This window comes from Eublepharis macularius, chromosome 11 (genome assembly GCF_028583425.1).
Source record: "Eublepharis macularius isolate TG4126 chromosome 11, MPM_Emac_v1.0, whole genome shotgun sequence".
Classification (NCBI taxonomy): Eukaryota; Metazoa; Chordata; class Lepidosauria; order Squamata; family Eublepharidae; genus Eublepharis; species Eublepharis macularius.
Genome location: NC_072800.1, coordinates 34549605 through 34570483, shown reverse-complemented (window position 1 = coordinate 34570483; position 20879 = coordinate 34549605). Strand labels below are relative to the sequence as shown.

The following is a 20879-nucleotide window of genomic DNA, read 5'->3' as shown; positions in this document are numbered from 1 at the left end:
TCTAGAGAGATTTTTTTTCCAAATTGCAACTCTTTGAACAGTTAGTAGCTGGTTCCAGGTTCCAAGAAAGGTTGTTTAGTTGGGTCTGTTTTCACAAGATGAGGTACCTGTGAATACTTTTGGAACCTTGTATTTTACAGCATAGAGAAGGTCTGCTTATCTAGGCACGGGTCTAAAAAACTGTAACTATTTCTGCAAAACACTTCAGTTCAGAGGCACCTTAAAGACTAACAATATTTATTCAAGTATGAATTTTGTGAGACAGCACAGCTGCCCCACTGACACAATTAAATCTGCACACATGAGGAATTTGGATTTATACTGCTTAAACTACAATTCCTAAAAAAACATCTTTTAATGCTTTAAAAGTAGTTAATGGTGTTTTGTTACTATTCTACTGTTCAATGGGGAAAGTCAGTAATCTCATTGGGTACCTTGAAGCCTTTCTATATGTCTTACATAGCTCTTTGGCTTCCAGCCACGAAGAAGAACTTGTTGTATACAAAACAGTAATATTGTACACAAAGATAATGTGAAGACCTCTCCACTCAATACATTATTCTGTAAATAGATGATGATCTCCATTTAGGGTACTAGCATATACAGATCATGTTTGAACCCAACATAAGTCTATATGATGCCACAGTTTAGAGGTCCCTCTAAAATAAACTGGTTTATTTCTTCATTTGACAGAATTTATATCCTGTCTTTCTACCCTCACAACAGCCACCATGGTGGCTAACAAATTAAATCATACATAATAAAATCATGTTACGAAACCGTTAAAATCAACTAGAACACATAATTGAAAGATTTAAAACCAGAGCTTTAAAAACATAGACTTAAAAACAGCAATTATCTGCTGGCAGAAGATGACAACAGAAGGGGGCAGGTGAGTAACCTTGTGGGGAGAGTTCTAGATTTTTGGTACTACAACTAAGAAGGTTCTTTCCTGGGTTGTCACCCATCTAATCTCAGAATGTGGGGGTACCCAAAGCAGGGTGTCCAAAGATGACCTCAGTGGTTGGGTAGGTTCATAAGAGAGGAGGCAGTCCTTCTGATATTTTGGATAAGTAGGTGTGGAATTCCCAAGTCAAAGGTAATACTACAAAAACCTGAAAAAGAAGCAATGAAAGATCGGTGCTATGCGAGATGTTCTGAATAATCAGGGATGAAGAGCGAAAAGTGTTGTGGCAATCTTGAATTGGTCTAGTACCTTTTAGCCAAAATGCAAGCAGACGATGAGACCAAAACATTTTTAGTAAATAGGCTTATAGCTCACATAAAAAGGACTCTCTGTTTGTTGGATTCTACCTCTTGTATTTCAAAAAAATACTGCTTCAGCTGGGTTCAGTCCCTGACTTGGGCGTGTATGCTTTCACTGAATAGTTCTTAGAATACATTCTGGTATGCTTTTGAATTCATGAAATTGTATTATAAATGCTATTTCTTCTCTGTTTTCTTTCATGGCTTAAGCCATCAGGTTTGTTATCATACCTAGACAGTAATGAGCCAGTTCCTGAAAAGGATGCCGATCGGATGCATATTAGGGATAACTTAAAAATTGCAAATGTAAGTATGAACGTGAGTGGATTTGAATTCTGTGTATTTTGCTGTACCTGTTTTTAGAGATGAGACAGTAATAATTTTAAACATCTTTTAGATGTGTAATTTGCGTTCCCAAGAAATGAGTTTTGATTAGAACTTTGTTCTACAGGATCAATATGGCAAGTTTAATAAAGTGCCAGAGTGGCAACGGCTTGCAGGAAAAGCTGCTAAGGAAGTTGAAAAATTTGCCAAAGAGAAGGTGGATCTTGTTTTGATGCACTGGAGAGACAAAATGGGAATCGCACAGAAAGAGGTAATACTCTTACTGCATGATGCAAAGCATGCTTGCTTGGAAATGAGTCTCCTAGAACTCAGTGGGACTTGCTCCCAAGTAAATGTGCATAAGATTGTAGCCTTAATATTCTGTCACTGCATATCAGCATCTTCTGTTGGATTAGTCCCTCATACTTCAAAACTATTTTGCTTATTATAATTATTGATACTATTGGAGCAATTCCAGAGTTCTCATGTGTTTGACATTATCATCTTTTGTTTTTAATTGCATTCAAAATAATGAAGAATGGTGGCGATAACTTTATTAAAGGTTAGGGCTGGCCTTGCCAACGACATCCGTATAAGATGTTAAAAATTAGGGAGTGGAGTTCCCGGCGCATTCGTTGCTTCATTTGCCCATGGAATTGTGACCACTGGGCTGTAGCATGTGGGGAAATGTTGACTATACTAGGAATGGATCCAGTTCATGATGCTGGCCAAGAATATTGCAGCTACCCGTTTCCCCCTTCCTTTAATTTTTAGGGATTGTGGAATTTGTGTGTGTGAAGTGTAAAATTTACTAGACTTTATATGCTTATGCAGTTCAAGAATTGGTTTTGGGAAATGGTCTGCTTTTTTGCTCATGGCCATTCTTCTTTTTTTAATATATAGAAATTTTATTTTAAAAGAAAAGATATAACAGTAGAAAGTGTATAAACTTATACAAGTACTACATTTGAAATTAAACGAATAAAAATATACAATCAGAATGTATAACCACACAACTTAATTGTGTAACAGCTCTCCTCCTCTCTCCTTGGTTACTTATACTCAAACTTTAATATCAACTATTTTAGTTAATCATTTTCCTGTGTCGTCTTATCTTGTATCGAGTTACCTTAATTAATCTTAATTTTAGCCTAAATAGTCAAAGAAATCCTTCCATTTTCCCCAAAATTCACTTCCAAAAATGGCTCGTCGTAGCCATTCTTGAATGATTGGGTGAATGTGAAGGGGCAATAGTCATGTTTTTGACGGTAAATATATGTGAATATATCAGAGCACCATTCACATTGGCATTTTTTCTTTCACTTGCCTTGTTCCTTCCTTTTCCTCCTGTTGTGATTCTGCTATGATGCTGACTTGCTGTGCACCTGGGTCCCATTTCCCTCGTTCGCTGGACCATGGTTATATTCATCTTTGTGCATGTGGCTAGCTCTTGGTTCTATTTGAGTAGTCAGGAACTGATCTGTTAAAACAAGTAAAGTCTGGATCAAAATGACCTGTTTGCTGAAGCTGCAGTTCTTCTTATGTGTGGGGGCTTTTTCCTCCACTTGGACACAGCCAGGGAGAGGGTAATAGCATCTATGTTGTTTCATAAGTAAATAAACTATATATTGTGGAAGATTGATCTTTGCATCAAATTATAACCACATTGAGCTTGATATTGAATTATAGTGAGCAATGCTATTCTTTTTCAGTTTCTATATATAGAAACTGGTTTTTGAGTTGCTCCGTTGATGGTAGGTCATGGGAATTGTAGTTAAACTTTCCTGAACTACGTGTGTTACAAGCGAAACTACTAATGCCTCCCAACAATGCTGTCTGTTTTAAGCTACCTGCATGCTATACATTGGCTGTGGATTCAGGTTTCTGCCTTTGCAGCTTAGTGACCATGTTTACAGTGAGGCATATTGTGCACTATTCTAGCTATTGCAAACTTTTGTGAACCATCTCTTCTCGTCAAATATTGATTTTATTTCTTTTTCTGCTTCCCAATTACAACCAGGACAGAAACAATATGGTGAGTCTTAAGTCATCTTTCCTTTCTGTAGACTGCCTTGAATTATGCCTGGCATGTGGAGACTTCTCTGTTAGTGTATTAGAATTTCTAGTATTTGGCCAATTGGGCATGCAGATTTCTGTGTAGCTACTTAATGTCTTAGTCGTGCAAGGAAATAATGCTGTCTACACTAACTTAATGTCTTCCCTTATTGTGGGTATTTCATAATGGGAGGTGATTGTCTTTGCCAGTCATTTTGGTAAAGTTCCAAAGATACAACTTTCATGCAGATGAGTTTGTCCGTAGCACGATATTGTCTTGGCACACTGCAGCCTCAGTACTTGGTGAACAGTGAGGTCTCACTAGCAGTAAAAGCACCAGTTTGTTGAAAAAAGAAGTGGTGACATAGCCAAACTAATCTCTTGCTTGATTTGCTTATCCTAACATAAAACTTAATCTTGTATATAATGACCCATTTTCCCTTTCTATAATATTCTGCTTCAGCTTCCATTTTTCTTTGGCTAGAAGAATTGGAATTCTGATACCTGCATTCAAAGATGAACACAAAATCAAATCTTTCTTTTCATTGTTGGAAATGGTTCTAGTATGTGCAGTCTCATTTCAGAGTTTTCTTTTAAGTGTTCTGGCCTCAAGTTTAATTTTCTCTTTGCAGAATATTAATCAGAAGCCAGTCATATTGAGGAAACGAAGGCAAAGAATAAAAATACAAGTAAACTGGGATCTCTTCTACTACAGGTAGCCATTGTTGGTGGTGGGCTTTGCGTTCCTTTAGCCGCGTATATTGATTGGAATGCTCTATTAAACTTTGGTCAGAACTGCAGTTTCAAGAAGTAGATGTTTTGTACAAAAGAGCACTATTACACAAATGCTTGTGAAACAAAGTAGGAGTGAGGAAGATATTAAAATGAGCCTGACCTAGGAGTTCCAGCGGTAATGCCAAGAACTTTCACATGCCAGCAGTCTTTTATTTTTGAACAGCAATGATTAATTTTTGACCCCCTGGGTTTAATTGCAGGTTTTGGATTGGACCCTCCAGAAGCCCTGAGCAGAAGGGCTATTTTACATGATTCCTCCCTTTTGTTTATGAGGCTCTCTGAAACCTTGGAGTGTCAACCAGGCAAACCAGGACCCTGGTATCATCTGGCCCTGTCACTGCTGTTGTAGAGTCCAAGTTGGAATTGGTGTGAGAGATTTTATTCGCAAAGTGTTGAGCAAATTAGGTGCAGCAGTAGAGCAGTTCTACCTCCTCCTGTAGGTTACCCCTGGCCACCTGGAAGAGCTCCACAGATCAACACTGTGCAGATGCAGGGGTGGTGGAGAAATACTGTTTCTTCATTGCTGTCAGCACCACGGGGATAGGCTTTAAAATGAGCTCTAGTTCATGCCCTGTCAGAGTTGTCACAAATTTTTCTCCACTGTCACTTTAGCTGTCTCCCTTGTGTTTTCATCACCTGTAGCCCCTCAGTAATCCAAAGGCTGCACGGGCTGTTAGACCTGAAAGACTACGATCCCATCTTCTTGAGCTGCGATTATACTACAATTCTAATCCCTTTATAAAAATGCCCTTCTAAATTGTGATATGAGACATGAGTGAAAAATGTCTGCCAGTGTTTGAGTCTAGGAGGAGGAGGCAGATGCAGGCCATCTGTATCTGAAGAAGGGAGCTTTGACTCTCAAAAGTTTGTGTCCTGAAAATCTCTTTGGTCTCTAAAGTGCTGCTGGACTCTCATCCTGTGGTTCTACCGCAGATCAACATGGCTACCTTCCTGAAACTACCAGTATTAAAATTCTGTATGAAATTTGCTTCCCGTATCTTGTATAGATTTCTTCAAGATCATGCTAGATCCAATTTGATTTGGAATTTCAAGACCAGGGAAGAATTGAGAGACACCCTAGAGTCTGAAATGCGGGCATTTCAGATTGACAGAGAACTTGGCAGTGCTAATATCATCTCATGGAATCACCATGAATTTGAGGTATGTCTTTAGACAATATTCGTCTTTTCTGAAACTCAAAAATTCCCATTAATTTGAATGTACCTTTATTAGTACCTGTATACATATAGCATTACTTACTGGTTGTATGGAAATTGTTTCTACTTTTTGAAATGTTTTGCAGTTACAATTCAGTGTGCTCTTATATGAGTTGTATATTGTAATATGCCATTATTAGCATAATGAAGGTAGAAAATGGAGAAGACATACTGACTTCTGTGGAATCTTCTGGCTTGAATGTATCCAAACAGAGAGAGAGAGAGAGAGAAAGAAGCAAACTTTTATTGTAGACAGCTTCTGAAAATTTGGTGGCAAAATTTCCAGTGTAGTTCTTAAAGCAATAGCAAACTTCTGCTGTGTAGTGGGTTAAACGCCAGTCTCTGTATCAGGCATCTGACGAAGAGAACTTGATTCTCGAAAGCTTATGCTAAAATAAAATTGGTTAGTCTTAAAGGTGCTACTGGACTCTTTTTGATGTAGGATAAAAAGGTGGTCTTGTATTAATATAGAAATATATAACACCTGGTTTCATATTTTTATTCATATTTAGTTATTTCTGAGCATGCCATGCAGTCTTTAATCTTGATTGAGTGGCACAGTAGTTATGAGATATTATTAGGTGGATTATCAACGCATTGGGTGACTTTAAATATGCACCGTTAAAGGTAAAGTTAGTGTTATGTTGGACATATGAAGACATTTCTTTTGAGCAGAACACTTCTTAAAGAAGCTGCTGATTTGTTTTAATCTCAGTTGCCTCATACGAAGGAACAAATGGGCTCCCTCCATGCTTGCAATTAATAAGCAAGACTTGATTAAATGAAGTCCTTTTGGTGTATCCACTTAGGAAAAAATTGTGTGCTGTGCTGTGTTTGAAGGGTGACGCATAATGTTTGTGTAAACATTGCTATATTGTGCATTGGGGTGTATATTTTATTTGTTTACATATGCATGCACAAGCTGAATCAGAACTTTGGCCCTTTGAAGTCTGTATTGCCTGCTGAAACTGGCAGTGTCTCTCCAGGGCCAGAGGTCTTCCACATCACCTGCTATCTGATCCCTTTAACTAGAGGAAAAAATGAGACAATATATCTTAAAGTAATACTGAAAATAACAATAAATTTGAATGTTATAGGTATGGTATAGTAGTTATATATTATTTTGGATATGGAATATTATAGGTTATACTATTATAGCGTATGTTATTATAGAGAGTGTATATGTTGAGTAATAGAATATATGATTTATTGCTAGAATATACTGGATATTATATAGTATTAAATATATGATACATATTGTTAGAATATATTATATGTTATTGGATAACTATGTTATATAGGGTTTAGGATGGTTAAGGATTATATATCAAGAGGTAGTAAAGTTAATTAGATGAAGGGAATGGAAAACTGTCGGAAGTCAACGGAAAAGGGGGGGGAAAGGTGGGGGATATTGTTATATGGGGGAGATAAAATAATGTGTTGTATGTGTGAATTGATATGACCCATCCCATAAAAATTCTTATAAACCTTTAACTAGAGGTCCCAGGGAATGAACCTGGGATCTTCTGCCTACAAAGCAGATGCTGTACTACTGATCCGTGCCCCTCGCAAGTTTAAGCCAGTATCATCAGACATGCTTCTTTTTTTCTATTCAAAAGAAGACAATTATAGTTTGAGTGATGTGTGGATTCTGAGATTTTATCATTCAGGTATTGCATTTCCAGGAACCCAAGTCTGAGTACTTAGCAGTAATGCAGGAAACTTCTGTTTACATTTTTTTCTATGCAAAAGGTGAAGTATGAATGTCTGTCAGAGGAAATAAAAATAGGGGATTATTACCTGAGATTGCTGCTGGAAGAAGATGAAAGTGAAGAAAGTGGCGCAATAAAAAAATCGTAAGCTGCTGTTATGATCCTAATATTCTTCTTTTTTCAAATTCTTAATGTGATTTTTCTACTCTATAAACCATTTGGGTTATTACTGCTTTCCACAGGTATGAATTTTTCAATGAATTGTATCACCGTTTCCTGCTCACCCCTAAAATAAACATGAAATGTCTCTGCTTGCAAGCCTTGGCAATTGTTTATGGCAGATGTTACGAAGAGATAGGCCCATTTGGTGACACCAGATATATTGTAGGGATGTTGGAAAGGGTAAGTATTTTGGGTTAATGTTCACAGTTGTTGGGGAGCAGGGACTGCAAACATCACTCTCTTGGATATCGGGCAAGCAATTTCTTACAACTTGTCTATGCTGTCTCCTGAATTTCTTTCTTAGTATGTATGTTTTACTGGTTCAGTCAGTGTAGCATTTGTACATTTCTAAGGCTTCTGAAACAGACAGATCTGATCTTTGCAAATGTAGGTTCCAGTCAAAATTGATGGCCAGTATGAAAGTCTCAGGGCACAGGATTCCTCAGACCTCTTACAGCACAAAAAATCATAATGTTACTCAGCTGCATTTTTCATGTGAAACATACATGCATAGTAATATTGAGAGATCTTTGCACTTTTGGCTAGCAAATAAAGGAGCTAACATAGAAGGATATGTTTGGGAGACAAATCCCATAATTGTGTTGCTGTAGCCAGATCTGAGCTGAATATCTAGATTGCAGTATTGCTTCTAGAGAAATCAATTTGTTAACTTTTCTCTCAAGTAATTTTCTAGCATTTGCAGTGTTGCTATCACAATATCCTTAAATTTTATATCTGCACAATACGAAGTTGGAAGCTGTAAGATCATTGTATTTTTGACCTAACATCCTCTAATGTGTAATTTTTTAAAAAATGTAAGGGCTTAATAATGATAGCTTTGTAACATAGTACTTTAGCTTGTTCCCTTTGTTAAAAATAACTTTTGCATCTTTTTCCGCAGTGCACTGACAGACTTGAGCGGGACCGGCTGATACTTTTCCTTAATAAGCTGATTCTCAACAAGGTAAGAAATCTTACATGGCAATGTCTACATACATACATAGCCTGTTTTCTCTCCAAGGGGACACAAAGCACTTACATCATCATTCTCCCCTCCTCCATTTTATTTTCACACCAACCCAGTAAGGTAGGTTAGGCTGAAAGCTAGTGACTGGCCCATGGTCACTCAATGGCTTTCCGTGGCCAAGTGGGGATTATCAGTACTTCTGACAGCTTCTGCAAACTGCTTTTCTAGTTTGTCTCTTTTGTTGCTAAGCCCCTGCACTGTAACTACTGATACTGTTTAGTCCCTTTCTGTGATAAAACTGTTCAGGATGGGGTTTTTTGTCTTTCCCTTGATGCAGCAGGTATCTGTAGCTGTGATTAGAGAAGCATAATGGAAAGGACTGCCACAAAACTTAAGCAATGGCATGCCTTTTTGGAGAGTATTAGTTTATGTCTAACTGAAATATGTAAAGATTGGTTGCCAATATATTACATTTGCAATAGCATCATTTTGTTTCTTGTAGAAAAATGTAAAGGAACTCATGGATTCAAATGGTATCAGAATCCTTGTGGATCTCCTTACTCTGGCCCACCTTCACACAAGCCGGGCTACAGTACCATTGCAAGTATGAAATCTGTAGCTTCTTTTCCTTTCGTTGCGTACAAGTTTAAAAGTGTAAAATATTGGTCCCTCGAATTTAAAAGCTGTGTGGTCACATTGGAATTTTCTGAAATGATTTCCAAATTGAGCCATTTTAAGGGATGGGGAGGTATTTTTATTGCTGGAAAAAGTTGTCTGTACTCATAGTTTGTGGTTATCATATTTGAGACTGTTATGTGTGTCTTCAGTGTGACAACTGCTGGACCCTTTGGTGTGAAAGATTGCTGCTACTTAGATATTAATATCTGCATGTGATTAAAGTTTATAAAATCTGTTATTCCTTGCAGGGTGAATGTAATGATTTGGTTCATTTGGTTTTTTTCCTAGAGCAATGTAATTGAAGCGTCACCTGACATGAAGAGAGAGAGTGAGAAAGAGTGGTATTTTGGCAACGCAGACAAAGAGAGAAGTGGTCCTTACAGCTTTCATGAGGTACCTTTATTATACAGTTTAAATAGAACTAGCATTCATTTTCTTTCCATTGATAACATGAAAGTACAGTGTAGTGGGGCCAACACCCTTCTCCTGAAGAAATGGCTTGCCTTATGCAGTCCATCCGGTCTTGCCATCTCTACATGTCAGAGGCTTCAATCCAAAGAGCTGGTGGGGCGTACCTGAAGATCAGCCCATGCAATATGGTCTGTATGGCTGGTCTTAGGTCAGTAGTTGTGGTGATGTCCTTCCTCCTTGATCACGGAGAAATGGAGGGGTGTGCCGCCCCAGCCTTCATTCCCTTGTGTTTTGGCATACAGACTGCTAGGGCTAAACACAAAGCTTCAGTTAGCCCAGGTTTTTTTATTATTGGCTTTTCTTCTGACTAGCCACTGAATTTAAGCTGTGAAAGAAAGCACTCCTGGGCCATGTTAGCTATGATTATATTAGCTAGTGTCTCTGGAAAGGTTGATTTTGGGGATGGGGGGGGGGCAGTGAGCTTGCTCTGTGTCTTGGCCAAGTTGCTTGTAGACGTAATTTCTCAGGTTGTTCAGTGTTACTATCAACCTCTCATTTAGATGCAGGATTTGTGGGCCAAAGGGAAGCTGACGTCAAAAACACGTTGCTGGGCCCAAGGCATGGATGGGTGGCGTCCCTTACAAGTTATACCCCAGCTGAAGTGGTGCCTCCTCGCCACCGGACAGGCTGTACTGAACGAGACAGATCTTGCTACGCTTATTCTCAACATGCTGGTCACAATGTGTAGCTATTTTCCTAGTAGGTGAGATACTGTCTGGAAGATCCTTCTGCACTGCTTATAATAGTATTTCCTCTAGGAAAATGATTTTGTGCATATATCTGTACCATACGCAGATTCACAAATCTAGGTATACTGGGCCAGAGTGAACAGTTGCTACACAAAGAGGAATAAAAGCATGTTTGTAACACTACTTTGAAAACATATGAAAGGGAGGGTTGTTAATATCTGAAGCAACAAGGCATCACTTAGGCTAATCTTCTATGTGGTGGTGGAAAGTGCTGGCAAGTCACAGCTGACTTAATGTGACCCCTTAGTGTTTTCAAGGCAAGAGATGCTCAGAGATAGTTTGCCATGGACTTCCTTGGCAATCTCTGATCCAAGTACTAACCAGCATCATTAGATGCTTAGATTCCAAGATCTGATGAGACTAGACTAGAGTGGCCCATCATACAATAAATAAAAACTTGAGTTAAGCTGACTGTGGGGCAGAGCTGGAAGGGCTATATTAAAGCATGTTGGAGATGCCAATGATTATAAATCTGGAATTGATGAAGTAATATTGAAGTGAAAGTAGATCACCATGAATATTAGATTATATTTAATATGCCTATTGTTAAAGAAAAACCTGTCATTTGTAGAGATCAGGACAATGCCATTATAAGACCGCTACCCAGAGTGAAGAGACTTCTTTCAGACAGCACTTGCCTTCCCCACATCATTCAGGTAAGCTAACTTTTTTATTGTTGTCTGATATTTATGACAGAGTTATGGTTTGCTCCCCAGCATTTTTATTTTATTTTATTCTGCAAACGATGCAAAATCAAATTATTCAAAAATGCTTTTGTATTGTAGGGAGGGGGTCTCAGATGCTTCGCTAATGAGTTAGGGACTATGAGACTTCACCACTCTGTTGCCTTTTGTACTATCTGCTGTTTTAAATATGTGCTCCTGTGAGCTACTTGTGCTTCATGTTGTCTAATGTCAGCCCTAGAATTGCTTATGTTCTGTTTCAGCATTTCTTCAACTCTGTATTGGATTATTGATAATGCTATGTCTTTGTAAACTTGTGTTTATTTACCCTATGGCATTGTTTATGGAAATGTCCTTGATATTGACTGTACTAATCTCACACTTCGTAATCTGCCTTGAATCTCAGTGAGATAGGCAGACTATAAATGACAATAATAATCCTGAAAGATTTTCATTTGATTAGATCATAGGGCTGTGATTTAATTTGACATGCACAGTTCAAACAGTATAGGATTTTGTTTCCTTTCAGCTGTTGCTGACTTTTGACCCCATTCTTGTCGAAAAAGTGGCCATACTGCTTTTCTACATCATGCAAGACAACCCACAGTTACCTCGTCTTTACCTCAGTGGGGTGTTCTTCTTCATCATGATGTACACTGGTTCTAATGTACTCCCTGTTGCAAGGTGAGAATGCAAAGAATGTGACATATGTGAGATTGGAAAGGTGTAGAATAGTGGCTTCAAACCCCTTCCCTATAGGCTGTTGTATGGAGAAGATCAAGGCCACATTGAGGAGTGGATGTGGGGGGAGGATGAGTACTTTGAGGGGGAGTGCCAGCAAGAATTTTTGAGGAGAATCCAAAGTTTTAATTGTTGAAGCAAGTAGGAGTAATTCAAGTGTGTTATTTTGTTTGTGTGCCACACATGGTGTTGAACTAAAAGCAGTTAGTTAACCAAATGCTTTAACTTGATGTCTAGGTTTCTGAAGTATACACATTCAAAGCAGGCTTTCAAGTCTGAGGAGGTAAGCAGCAGTACAAAGCAAATTTATATACAGTTTTGTGTCAGACTCTGCTTAGCAGCTGTGTACAATTTTAGCTATTAGAGTTTTTGCTTTATGCTTTCTGTTCAAAGCTGTGGGTTCCTCAGATGACAAATAGCTTAATTATGATTCACAGAACAACAATTAGAGCAAACTTTGTTCCTTATTTGTTCCTTATTTGTGGCTGACATAGTCAAAAGTCTTCCATTGTGGAGTTAATTTTGATGGGTGAGGTACAGGGTTAAGCATTAAAATGCAACGTAAAATGCATTGTACTATATCGGGTAGTTGAGAGTAATTTACCGTTCTTAGGATTCTGAAGTTCCTAGTGGCTAGTATGAATTAATGCTTGTTATATTAGGTATGTAAACATTCTAATTTAATTTGCAGATATTGTTTAGATGGTTTCTTCTGTTTTGTGCTTTAGACAAAAGGGCAAGATATAGTTCAGAGAAGTATTCTTGGACACATCCTACCAGAAGCCATGGTGTGCTACTTAGAAAACTATGAACCAGAGAAGTTTTCTGAAATATTTTTGGGTGAATTTGACACTCCAGAAGCTATTTGGAGTAATGAAATGAGGTAACTAATTTATTAATGCTAAAAAATGGGTTAAAAGTTGCAGTTTTGCTGGTTGTCTGGTAAATCATCCAGATGGCTTTGTTTCTTGCCTCAAAGAACTAGATTTAATCAAGTGATTGTCAGTATCTGGAAGACTTTATAGCATCTGCTTGCTTAAAGATTCCTTTTGCAATTTACAGGCGCCTCATGATAGAAAAAATTGCTGCCCATCTTGCTGACTTCACTCCCCGTCTTCAAAGTAATACAAGAGCGCTTTATCAATATTGTCCAATCCCAGTTATTAACTACCCTCAACTGGAGAATGAGCTATTTTGTAACATATATTACCTCAGACACCTTTGTGATAAACTACGGTTTCCTGACTGGCCAATTAAAGATCCTGTAAGTGAAATTATTTTTTTACTCTTCCTGATTTGTAGCATAGCAGAATTGAGGAAAGGGGTAGCAATAGGTCAATAATTATGGAAGTCATGATCACTTGGCTGGCTTGCTGAGTGTGCCCCAGAGGCTGTGGTATTGACAAGCTTGGCTTTATTGACTGATTGATCAATTGCCTGACTTTCTCATTGAGTCTGAAGGCAGATTGCATAATGTAAGTCAGTACAATCAATAGAATGAGGAGACATCTAATAAACAATGTAATAGGACTAGGATTTCAGAAATCTGAAGGCATATGTATTAAACATGGCACGTTAACTGTGGTAAGAATTACATAATTACGTATAATGCAGTGAGAGCAAGAGAAAAACATACAGTATCAGATAATGCGTATTAGTAGGCCACAGTCACATTCCCTCCATTGAAACCTCTTCCCGAATCATTATGTAATAATGCACCCCTATTCCTTTAGGAAAAATGTCCTCCTGAACAGTTCTGTTTTACATAATTTGCAGAAAGCCGGAAGTGTTGGAGTCTTCTTGACCTCCTTAGGCAGGCCATTCCATACGGTGGGGACAACTACAGAAAATGCACATGTATGCACAGTTGTTGCCTCTGCCCATTTGCAGAGTGCCAGCTGTAGAAGACCCTGTTCATATGAGTGAAGTTGTTGTGGTGAGACATAGGACAAGAGGTTGTCTTGCAGATATGAGGTTCCAAGGCCATGTAGGGTTTATATATGATGGCCAGTATCTTGAACTGAACCTGACAACTGATGGGCAACCAGAGGTGTGATTGCAGAATTGCAGGTGTAATGTGTTTGCACTGCCTAGTTCCTGGTAATAACTGGACTGCAGCATTCTGCACTAACTGGAGTTTCCAAGTTGATTTTGAGAGGAGATCTATATAGAGTGCGCTTCAGTGGTTTAGTCCTGATGTTACTAGAGCGTGGATCCAGGTGGCCAGATTGACTGCGTCGAGGTAGGGAGCCGTCTTCCAGGCTACACTAAGTTGGAAGAAAGTATTTTTTTGCAGTTGCATTAATTTGCTTTTCTAGTAGTAATGCTGGATCCATTATAATCCCTAGACTGAGTCAGCAAAAAGTAGGAAACATGATGTTCTCAGGCTTCCTGACCATTCCTACTGCCATCTTGTCAAAGTTCACTTTCAATTTGTTTGCACTCAGCCATTTAAGATTCAGAGGGTGGCTCAAGACTCCTCCTGCATCCCCAGGAGATTTGGATGGAGGGATACAGATATGGGTGTCATCAGCTTACTGATGCATGTAATTCCAAAAGTACAAATTATGTCTCCTAAGGACTTAAATAGAATTGAGTAGCATAGATGAGAAGACTGCATGCTGTGGAACCCCACATAACTAATCCCACACTAGTGATAACTGGTTGAATTTATACTAGTTTATGAGAGTTCTTTGATATTTGTTTGGGACGGTGCTAAGGTGGTAAGAAATGTGTCTTGCAGACTTTCTAATACAGGGCCACCTTGATTACTGAGTAGAGGTGCCAAAAAAATAATTGAGAATTCCTTCTATATTTTTTGTTACAGGTTAAATTACTGAAAGACACCTTGGATGCTTGGAAGAAGGAAGTAGAGAAGAAGCCACCAACTATGTCAATAGATGATGCTTATGAAGTCCTCCATCTTCCAAAGGGACAAGGACAGTAAGTTTCTTACTTCTTCATTACAAGTGGATATGGTGCTTCAAACAAATAATATTCCCTTCTCCTGGATCTTATTCACTTAGTTGTCCCCCACCATCCTTTTGCTTTTGGAAACTAATGGTCATGGTGAGGCCAGCAGGTTTCATAGAGCAGCAGGGGATAGTGATGTGGCGTTGGAGCACATTTGGGGAACTGCCTAATGTGTCAATTTGACTCTGTGCCACTTAATCAGAAGTGTGGGCAGTATACCAAAAAAGAGAAAGTAGCATGCAAGGAAGGGGATCAGACAGTGGGTGCGGATTCAGATCATTCATGTTGGCTGTACTGTTGTAGCTTCTGCAGCGTTGAAGGACATTGGTCTAGTGAAATGCAGAATTATTTGCACAAGTCTAGAGTTGTTGGAGTGTGTGTGCTAGAAGTAAACGACTCAGATATCTTTAGTTGTGTCATTACATCTGCTGTCTCTAAGTAAGAGACTTACATAGATATCGTAAAGAGAATATCTGTAGAGAATTCAGCTAATGTATCAGAAATTCCTGGAAGGTGTTGATAAAACCTGCAGTTCAGGTTCTTAGTTTACAGCTATTGCCTCCATAACGTTAATGGTGGTGGAAAGTGCCATCAAGTTGCAGGTGACTTATGGTGACCCTGTAGGGTTTTCAAGGTAGGAGACTTCTCATGTGGTTCGCCATTGCCTGCCTCTGTGTAACAACCCTGGATTTCCTTGGTGGCCTCCCATCCAAGTACTAATTAGGGTTAACCCTGCTTAGCTTCCAAGATCTGATGAGATTGGGCTAGCCTGAACCATCCAGGTCAGGGCTATGTACTTTAGACAAGGTATTTTCTGTGGTAGCCCCTTGCCTCTGGAATATATCCCCCCCGCTCTTGAGGCTCACCTGAAATCAGCTTTCTTTTAGACGCCAGGCCAAAACCATCTTTTTACCCAGGTTTTTAATTAGGGCTTTTCTCTTACCATTTTTAGTGGTCTGCTTCTGTTTTATGGAGAGCTTGTATGTTGTTTATGTCCAATGCCTTGGTTTTGTATTGTTACATAGTTTTAATTGTAAGCTGCCTCAAGTAGGACTCTGAAGAGGCAACATAGAACTAGCCTACATAAATAACAGGTAGGTATAACTAGCTAGATCATGCTTTTTCCCCAACTAAATGACCATACAGGTAACTAAATCCTTTCTGTACCTGACAGACATGATGAGAGCAAGATCAGGAAAGCTTATTTTAGATTGGCTCAGAAATATCATCCTGACAAGAATCCAGAAGGTCGAGTAAGTAAAATAAAATACAGCTGCAGAGTGTGTTTTGCTCCAGGGATTGCATATGAGCATAAGATCTACAGGTCTTGCATAAAGCTCTCTCCCCACCCCATAGCGACCATCCCCATTTCTTTCAGTGGCAGGAAGAGAGCCATGCCTACATTCCTTGGCACCTACTGATATGTCTGTGTAATTTGCATGATTCAGGTAGCCTGTGTACACATGAATTCCTTCATTAAAATGCATCCGACTGCTTTGGAAAGCTCCTCAGTATATGACTTTTGTAGAGATCTGTTGTGAATAACTTTAGATTTCCTGTACTGAGCTAGGGATGGGCCTATATGGCTTACCAGGCACTTTATCAGTCTACGTTTAATATATATGTTAATTCTTTTCTAAGTATTTAAAATAATGAAAGAGTACTCTTAACAATCTTTGAACGTTATTCCAAATTCTGTATTAATTTCAGTATTGTCCAAAACAGTCAGATGTGCAAATCAGCAAACCCTTGAAGTGACCTCCAAAATAGAACAGTGTTTTCCTGATGGTTACACCCAAGAAAAGTGCTTCCCTTTAAATTTTACTTTTTTCTTTTGCAGCATTAGCAGATTTGTTTTAAGATTAGATTCATATATACTTCTTCATAATGCATTTTATCTGCAGGATATGTTTGAAAAAGTGAATAAAGCCTATGAGTTTTTGTGTACAAAATCAGCCAAAATAGTGGATGGTCCAGATCCTGAAAATATAATTTTGATTCTGAAAGCCCAAAGCATCCTCTTCAACAGACACAGAGAAGGTAATTTTATTTGAATATATATATATATTTCCATGTGATATTAAGCATATTGAAAAATCAGCACATGCACAGTGAAGTCAAAAGTTTGCAGTACTGTAAAATACAATAAATATTTCCCTGTTTTCCTAATGGAAAACTGCAGCCAGAAGAACTCTAGACTAGAGTCATTGCAAAAAGCAGCAGGTGTGCAAAATTGCAAACAACTGGCGAGTCTTCCATGGCAGGAGTCTTGGATATAGTTTGGTGTGTTGGGTCCATTAGACTCAGATACAATTGGGTGCATTCGTGTTCAATTTTAAATTGATGTTTTTCAAACTAACATTATTCTTCAAACATGCTAAATGCTTTTGTAGCTGCATACACCAGGTTCTGTAGTATCTGAATTTCATCTTCAATAAAAGTGCAGACATCAGATGAAAGGGGAAATTTTTGTTGATAAAAAACTGCATAATTCAGCATAAAGCAGAAAACGGAATGGCCCCGTCACTAAGGTTAGGTGGCCAAAGGAAAGCCCTCTTACCCAGGTGCTGTTTGAGAAATTGTTCCAGAATCTCGGGAAGCTTTAATGTTGCATTGAATAGTGTGAGAAGCCACTTGGTGGTGGGAGGGGGAAACAGAAGCTGAATCACCATATGGAAAGCAGATTGTTAAATAACGGGCCAGATCTTTGCTGAGCTGCCACTATCTTGTGGCTGCTTCCTATAGACCAATAATGTGGTAACTTATCTCATTAACTCTCTAGTTCTGAACTTGTTATCAGTACTTCTAGTTTACTCTGGTTAGATCAAGAGGATTTCTTCAGATGTTTTTGTCCTCTGAACTGACAAAGGAACCATGTCGTTCAGACTCAGAATCTTTAGGGGTTTGTTGCCAGGTTGATTCCAATGTGGATGTTAATTTCAGACATTTTCCTTTTCCAGAGCTGAAGCCCTACAAATACGCAGGCTATCCTATGCTGATCAAGACAATCACGCTAGAAACTTCAGATGACCTCTTGTTCTCTAAGGAGTCTCCTCTGTTGCCTGCTGCGACTGAGCTGGCTTTCTACACTGTCAATTGTTCAGCACTTAATGCAGAAGAGCTCAGAAGAGAGAATGGAATAGAGGTAGACCATGGCTGTGTTTTGTTTTTCCTTTAGGCAAATGTTTGGTTAATTCTTTACAGAAGGAGAGGAGGATGCATTTCTTTTTTGTTAAACTATTTAAAGGACAGCACTTTTATTACTAACAGAAGCTCTCTGGAAACGATATTCTTCTTCTGGCTTGTTAGCCATATATGTTAAAAGCAGTCCCAGGACTGCTATCGATGGCAATTCTGTACAGTTGCATGAGCAGTTACGAGGGCTTTGTGTAGGTTTTTCAGTTTACCCAAAGAATAGCAAATAGTCTGCTGCAAAAATGATTGAATAAGGACTGTTTTACAGAAAATAAACTTCTAATGTGACAAACAAGAGAAGTTGTGCTGCTAAGAAATATTTAATGTTATTTTACATAATTTCAGATGATTGTTATTGTGACTGGCAACATTTGAACCTACTATTCTACAACAAATGAATGGTTTTCTTTTCCTTCTAATTAAAAATACATCTTCACAGAATAAATACAGTGAATTCACAAAATGAGGGAGAAGAAAACCCTAAAGTTTTCACAGTTCATCAGAAATACATAAGGGTAAATTCTGTCTTGTACTTTGTTACAACAAATGATCTTTTGGAGTACAAAATTTTAAAGTTGTGGCTTTAGAACAGTATCTAAGATTGGACAGGAAACTTTTTGCTGTGCCATAAAGCAATCTCAACAGATTTAGATGCTGGCAACCAACCAAAGAAATGTCTGTGTCCACAGGTTTTGCAAGAGGCATTTAATCGGTGTGTTGCGGTCCTAACACGCTCTAGCAAACCAGATGATATGTCAGTCCAGGTAAGTGTGAAAGAAATCCTTGTCATGGTAGATGTGGCCTGTGTATCTATGAGCTGAAATTGAATATGTTTTTTGGGTGACTAGGCTGTAAGATTTGCTGAATGCCATTGGGTTTATCACTTTCTTCAGGCTCAGCTGCACATCATATGGGAATTATAATGGCCTTCTTCCCTACTATAACACTAGACACTTCATAAAGACATAAAATTAATACTTCCTAAGGATGTTGAATGGTAAAGCCCTCTGCAGATCTGCCTTACTTTTGAACTTTTATGAAAGGTGAATTTGCTGTCTTCAGTATTCCACAGGGAACCAAAATTCCTTGTGGTTTAAAACCGTGTTTATTTCATTTATAGGTGTGTGGACATATAAGTAGGTGTTACAGTGTGGCAGCTCAGTTTGAAGATTGCAGAGAGAAAATAACTGAAATGCCAAATATCATCAAGGACCTCTGTAGAGTGCTGTATTATGGCAAGGTAAGCTCTTTGGTGGCTTCTGTGTTACACTTTTCTCAGCTTCTAGAAATAGTTACAGAGAAAAGGAATAGAACCTCAGGAATGCCCATTAAATAGATGCACCAGATTGTAACAGTTGCGTCCTTTCAGGACTCTAATTCAAATTAGGTGCTTGGATGTGTAGAAAAAAACTTTTTTTTTACACAGTAGAGCTGTATCTTTCAGAAGCTGCTGATATCAAACCCTAGGAGATCATTTATTCACCCACACAACACCGACACCCTGGCATGTCTTCATTAGAACACTACATTCAGAAAACTAAAAGCAGAATTCGTGCACCCTGAGGTTCATATCATGGTTGCAATCTGTGCAGTTCATACAAAAATATCATTTGTCTTAAGTCTTGTTGGGCTTCAGCATTTCTCATTCATCATTCAAAGACATTATTTTTCCTTCCTGCTTTAGAACATTCCACGTGTAGCTTCCCTGGGAGTAGAATGTGTCAGCTCGTTTGCTGTGGATTATTGGCTACAGACACATCTGTTTCAAGCTGGTGTGCTGTGGTATTTACTTGGTTACCTTTTCAACTATGATTACACACTGGAAGAGAGTGGTATTCAGAAGAGCGAGGATTCCAATCAGCAGGTAATATCAGAATTCTTAATGGTCAGTGAAAAAGAATTTAAGATATGTCAGTTTATAACCTAATTAAACTCATTTGCACAGTTTAAGTAATATTTTAAAGATGAATTATGTTTTTACATATTGTGTCCATGTCCGTATTAATTGCAGTCTTTCTTATGAAAGCAGAAGTAATGTGTATGTTACTACTCAAGTAACAGAGGTGTATGAATGAATCAGTATTTTTCTGTTAACAGGAAGTAGCCAATAGCCTTGCCAAACTTGGCCTCCTTGCTTTGAGCCGTCTTGGAGGATATCTTTCTGGAGAGCAAACTACACCTGAAAATCCAGCCATCAGAAAAAGTCTTGCAGGCATGCTTACTCCTTACATTGCAAGAAAGCTGGCTGTTGTTAGTCCTATTGAGGTACTCGCAAACAGTTAATGTTCATTAACACTTTTCCACTTTACTTGAGTAGTTAGGACTTCTGAAGCATATGTGAGATTGAGTAATGGCAATGTGGAAAGAGATTTCTTGGTCATTAATTCCCTGGAAACGGAGAATATTTGGTGGAAGTGTTTGAGAATCTTCAGTTCTCAGTCAGTATAACAAGTAATGGGATTTTTAACAAGATATGGGAGTTTGGTAGAGAGCTGTAGATGTCTTCTTACAATTATAGCTTGTGTTTTTCTTTTGGGTCAGTGGACTAACAAAAGTATCATCTCTAGTATCAGTGGCTATCACGCAGCACAGCTGCCATGTTAAAGCTACTGAAGATAACTTGGAGAGCTTGACTGCTCCCTGTAGCAAACTGCTGGTTTGCCCCCCACCATACTCATGTTTCACGTAGCTCCTGTTCTGAGTGTATACTTAATCTTGCCCTCCTTCAGGGACCCAGGGTGACTTACTTAGATGGTTCTCCCACCCATTTTGTCCTTATAACAATCGTTTGTTTGGACCAAGTGAGAGTGACTGGAAGGAGATCACCAGGA

At 38.6% G+C, this 20879-nt stretch overlaps 1 protein-coding gene across 1 annotated transcript in view; it reads left to right on the top strand.

Annotated features, from left to right (window-relative positions):
- The window catches only part of DNAJC13 (DnaJ heat shock protein family (Hsp40) member C13), a 64578-nt gene that overhangs the window by 28510 nt on the left and 15189 nt on the right, over positions 1 to 20879 (top strand). Inside the window, exons 19-41 of the mRNA XM_054991330.1 lie at positions 1477 to 1572; positions 1718 to 1861; positions 4278 to 4360; positions 5448 to 5601; positions 7410 to 7513; positions 7612 to 7771; positions 8493 to 8555; positions 9061 to 9162; positions 9525 to 9629; positions 10208 to 10410; positions 11028 to 11112; positions 11669 to 11823; positions 12118 to 12163; positions 12609 to 12763; positions 12943 to 13144; positions 14708 to 14823; positions 16028 to 16106; positions 16758 to 16893; positions 17814 to 17998; positions 18738 to 18812; positions 19169 to 19288; positions 19733 to 19912; positions 20146 to 20313. Of these exons, the coding sequence (XP_054847305.1) occupies positions 1477 to 1572; positions 1718 to 1861; positions 4278 to 4360; positions 5448 to 5601; positions 7410 to 7513; positions 7612 to 7771; positions 8493 to 8555; positions 9061 to 9162; positions 9525 to 9629; positions 10208 to 10410; positions 11028 to 11112; positions 11669 to 11823; positions 12118 to 12163; positions 12609 to 12763; positions 12943 to 13144; positions 14708 to 14823; positions 16028 to 16106; positions 16758 to 16893; positions 17814 to 17998; positions 18738 to 18812; positions 19169 to 19288; positions 19733 to 19912; positions 20146 to 20313 (2916 nt within the window). The remainder of the gene's footprint in view (positions 1 to 1476; positions 1573 to 1717; positions 1862 to 4277; positions 4361 to 5447; positions 5602 to 7409; positions 7514 to 7611; positions 7772 to 8492; positions 8556 to 9060; positions 9163 to 9524; positions 9630 to 10207; positions 10411 to 11027; positions 11113 to 11668; positions 11824 to 12117; positions 12164 to 12608; positions 12764 to 12942; positions 13145 to 14707; positions 14824 to 16027; positions 16107 to 16757; positions 16894 to 17813; positions 17999 to 18737; positions 18813 to 19168; positions 19289 to 19732; positions 19913 to 20145; positions 20314 to 20879) is intronic.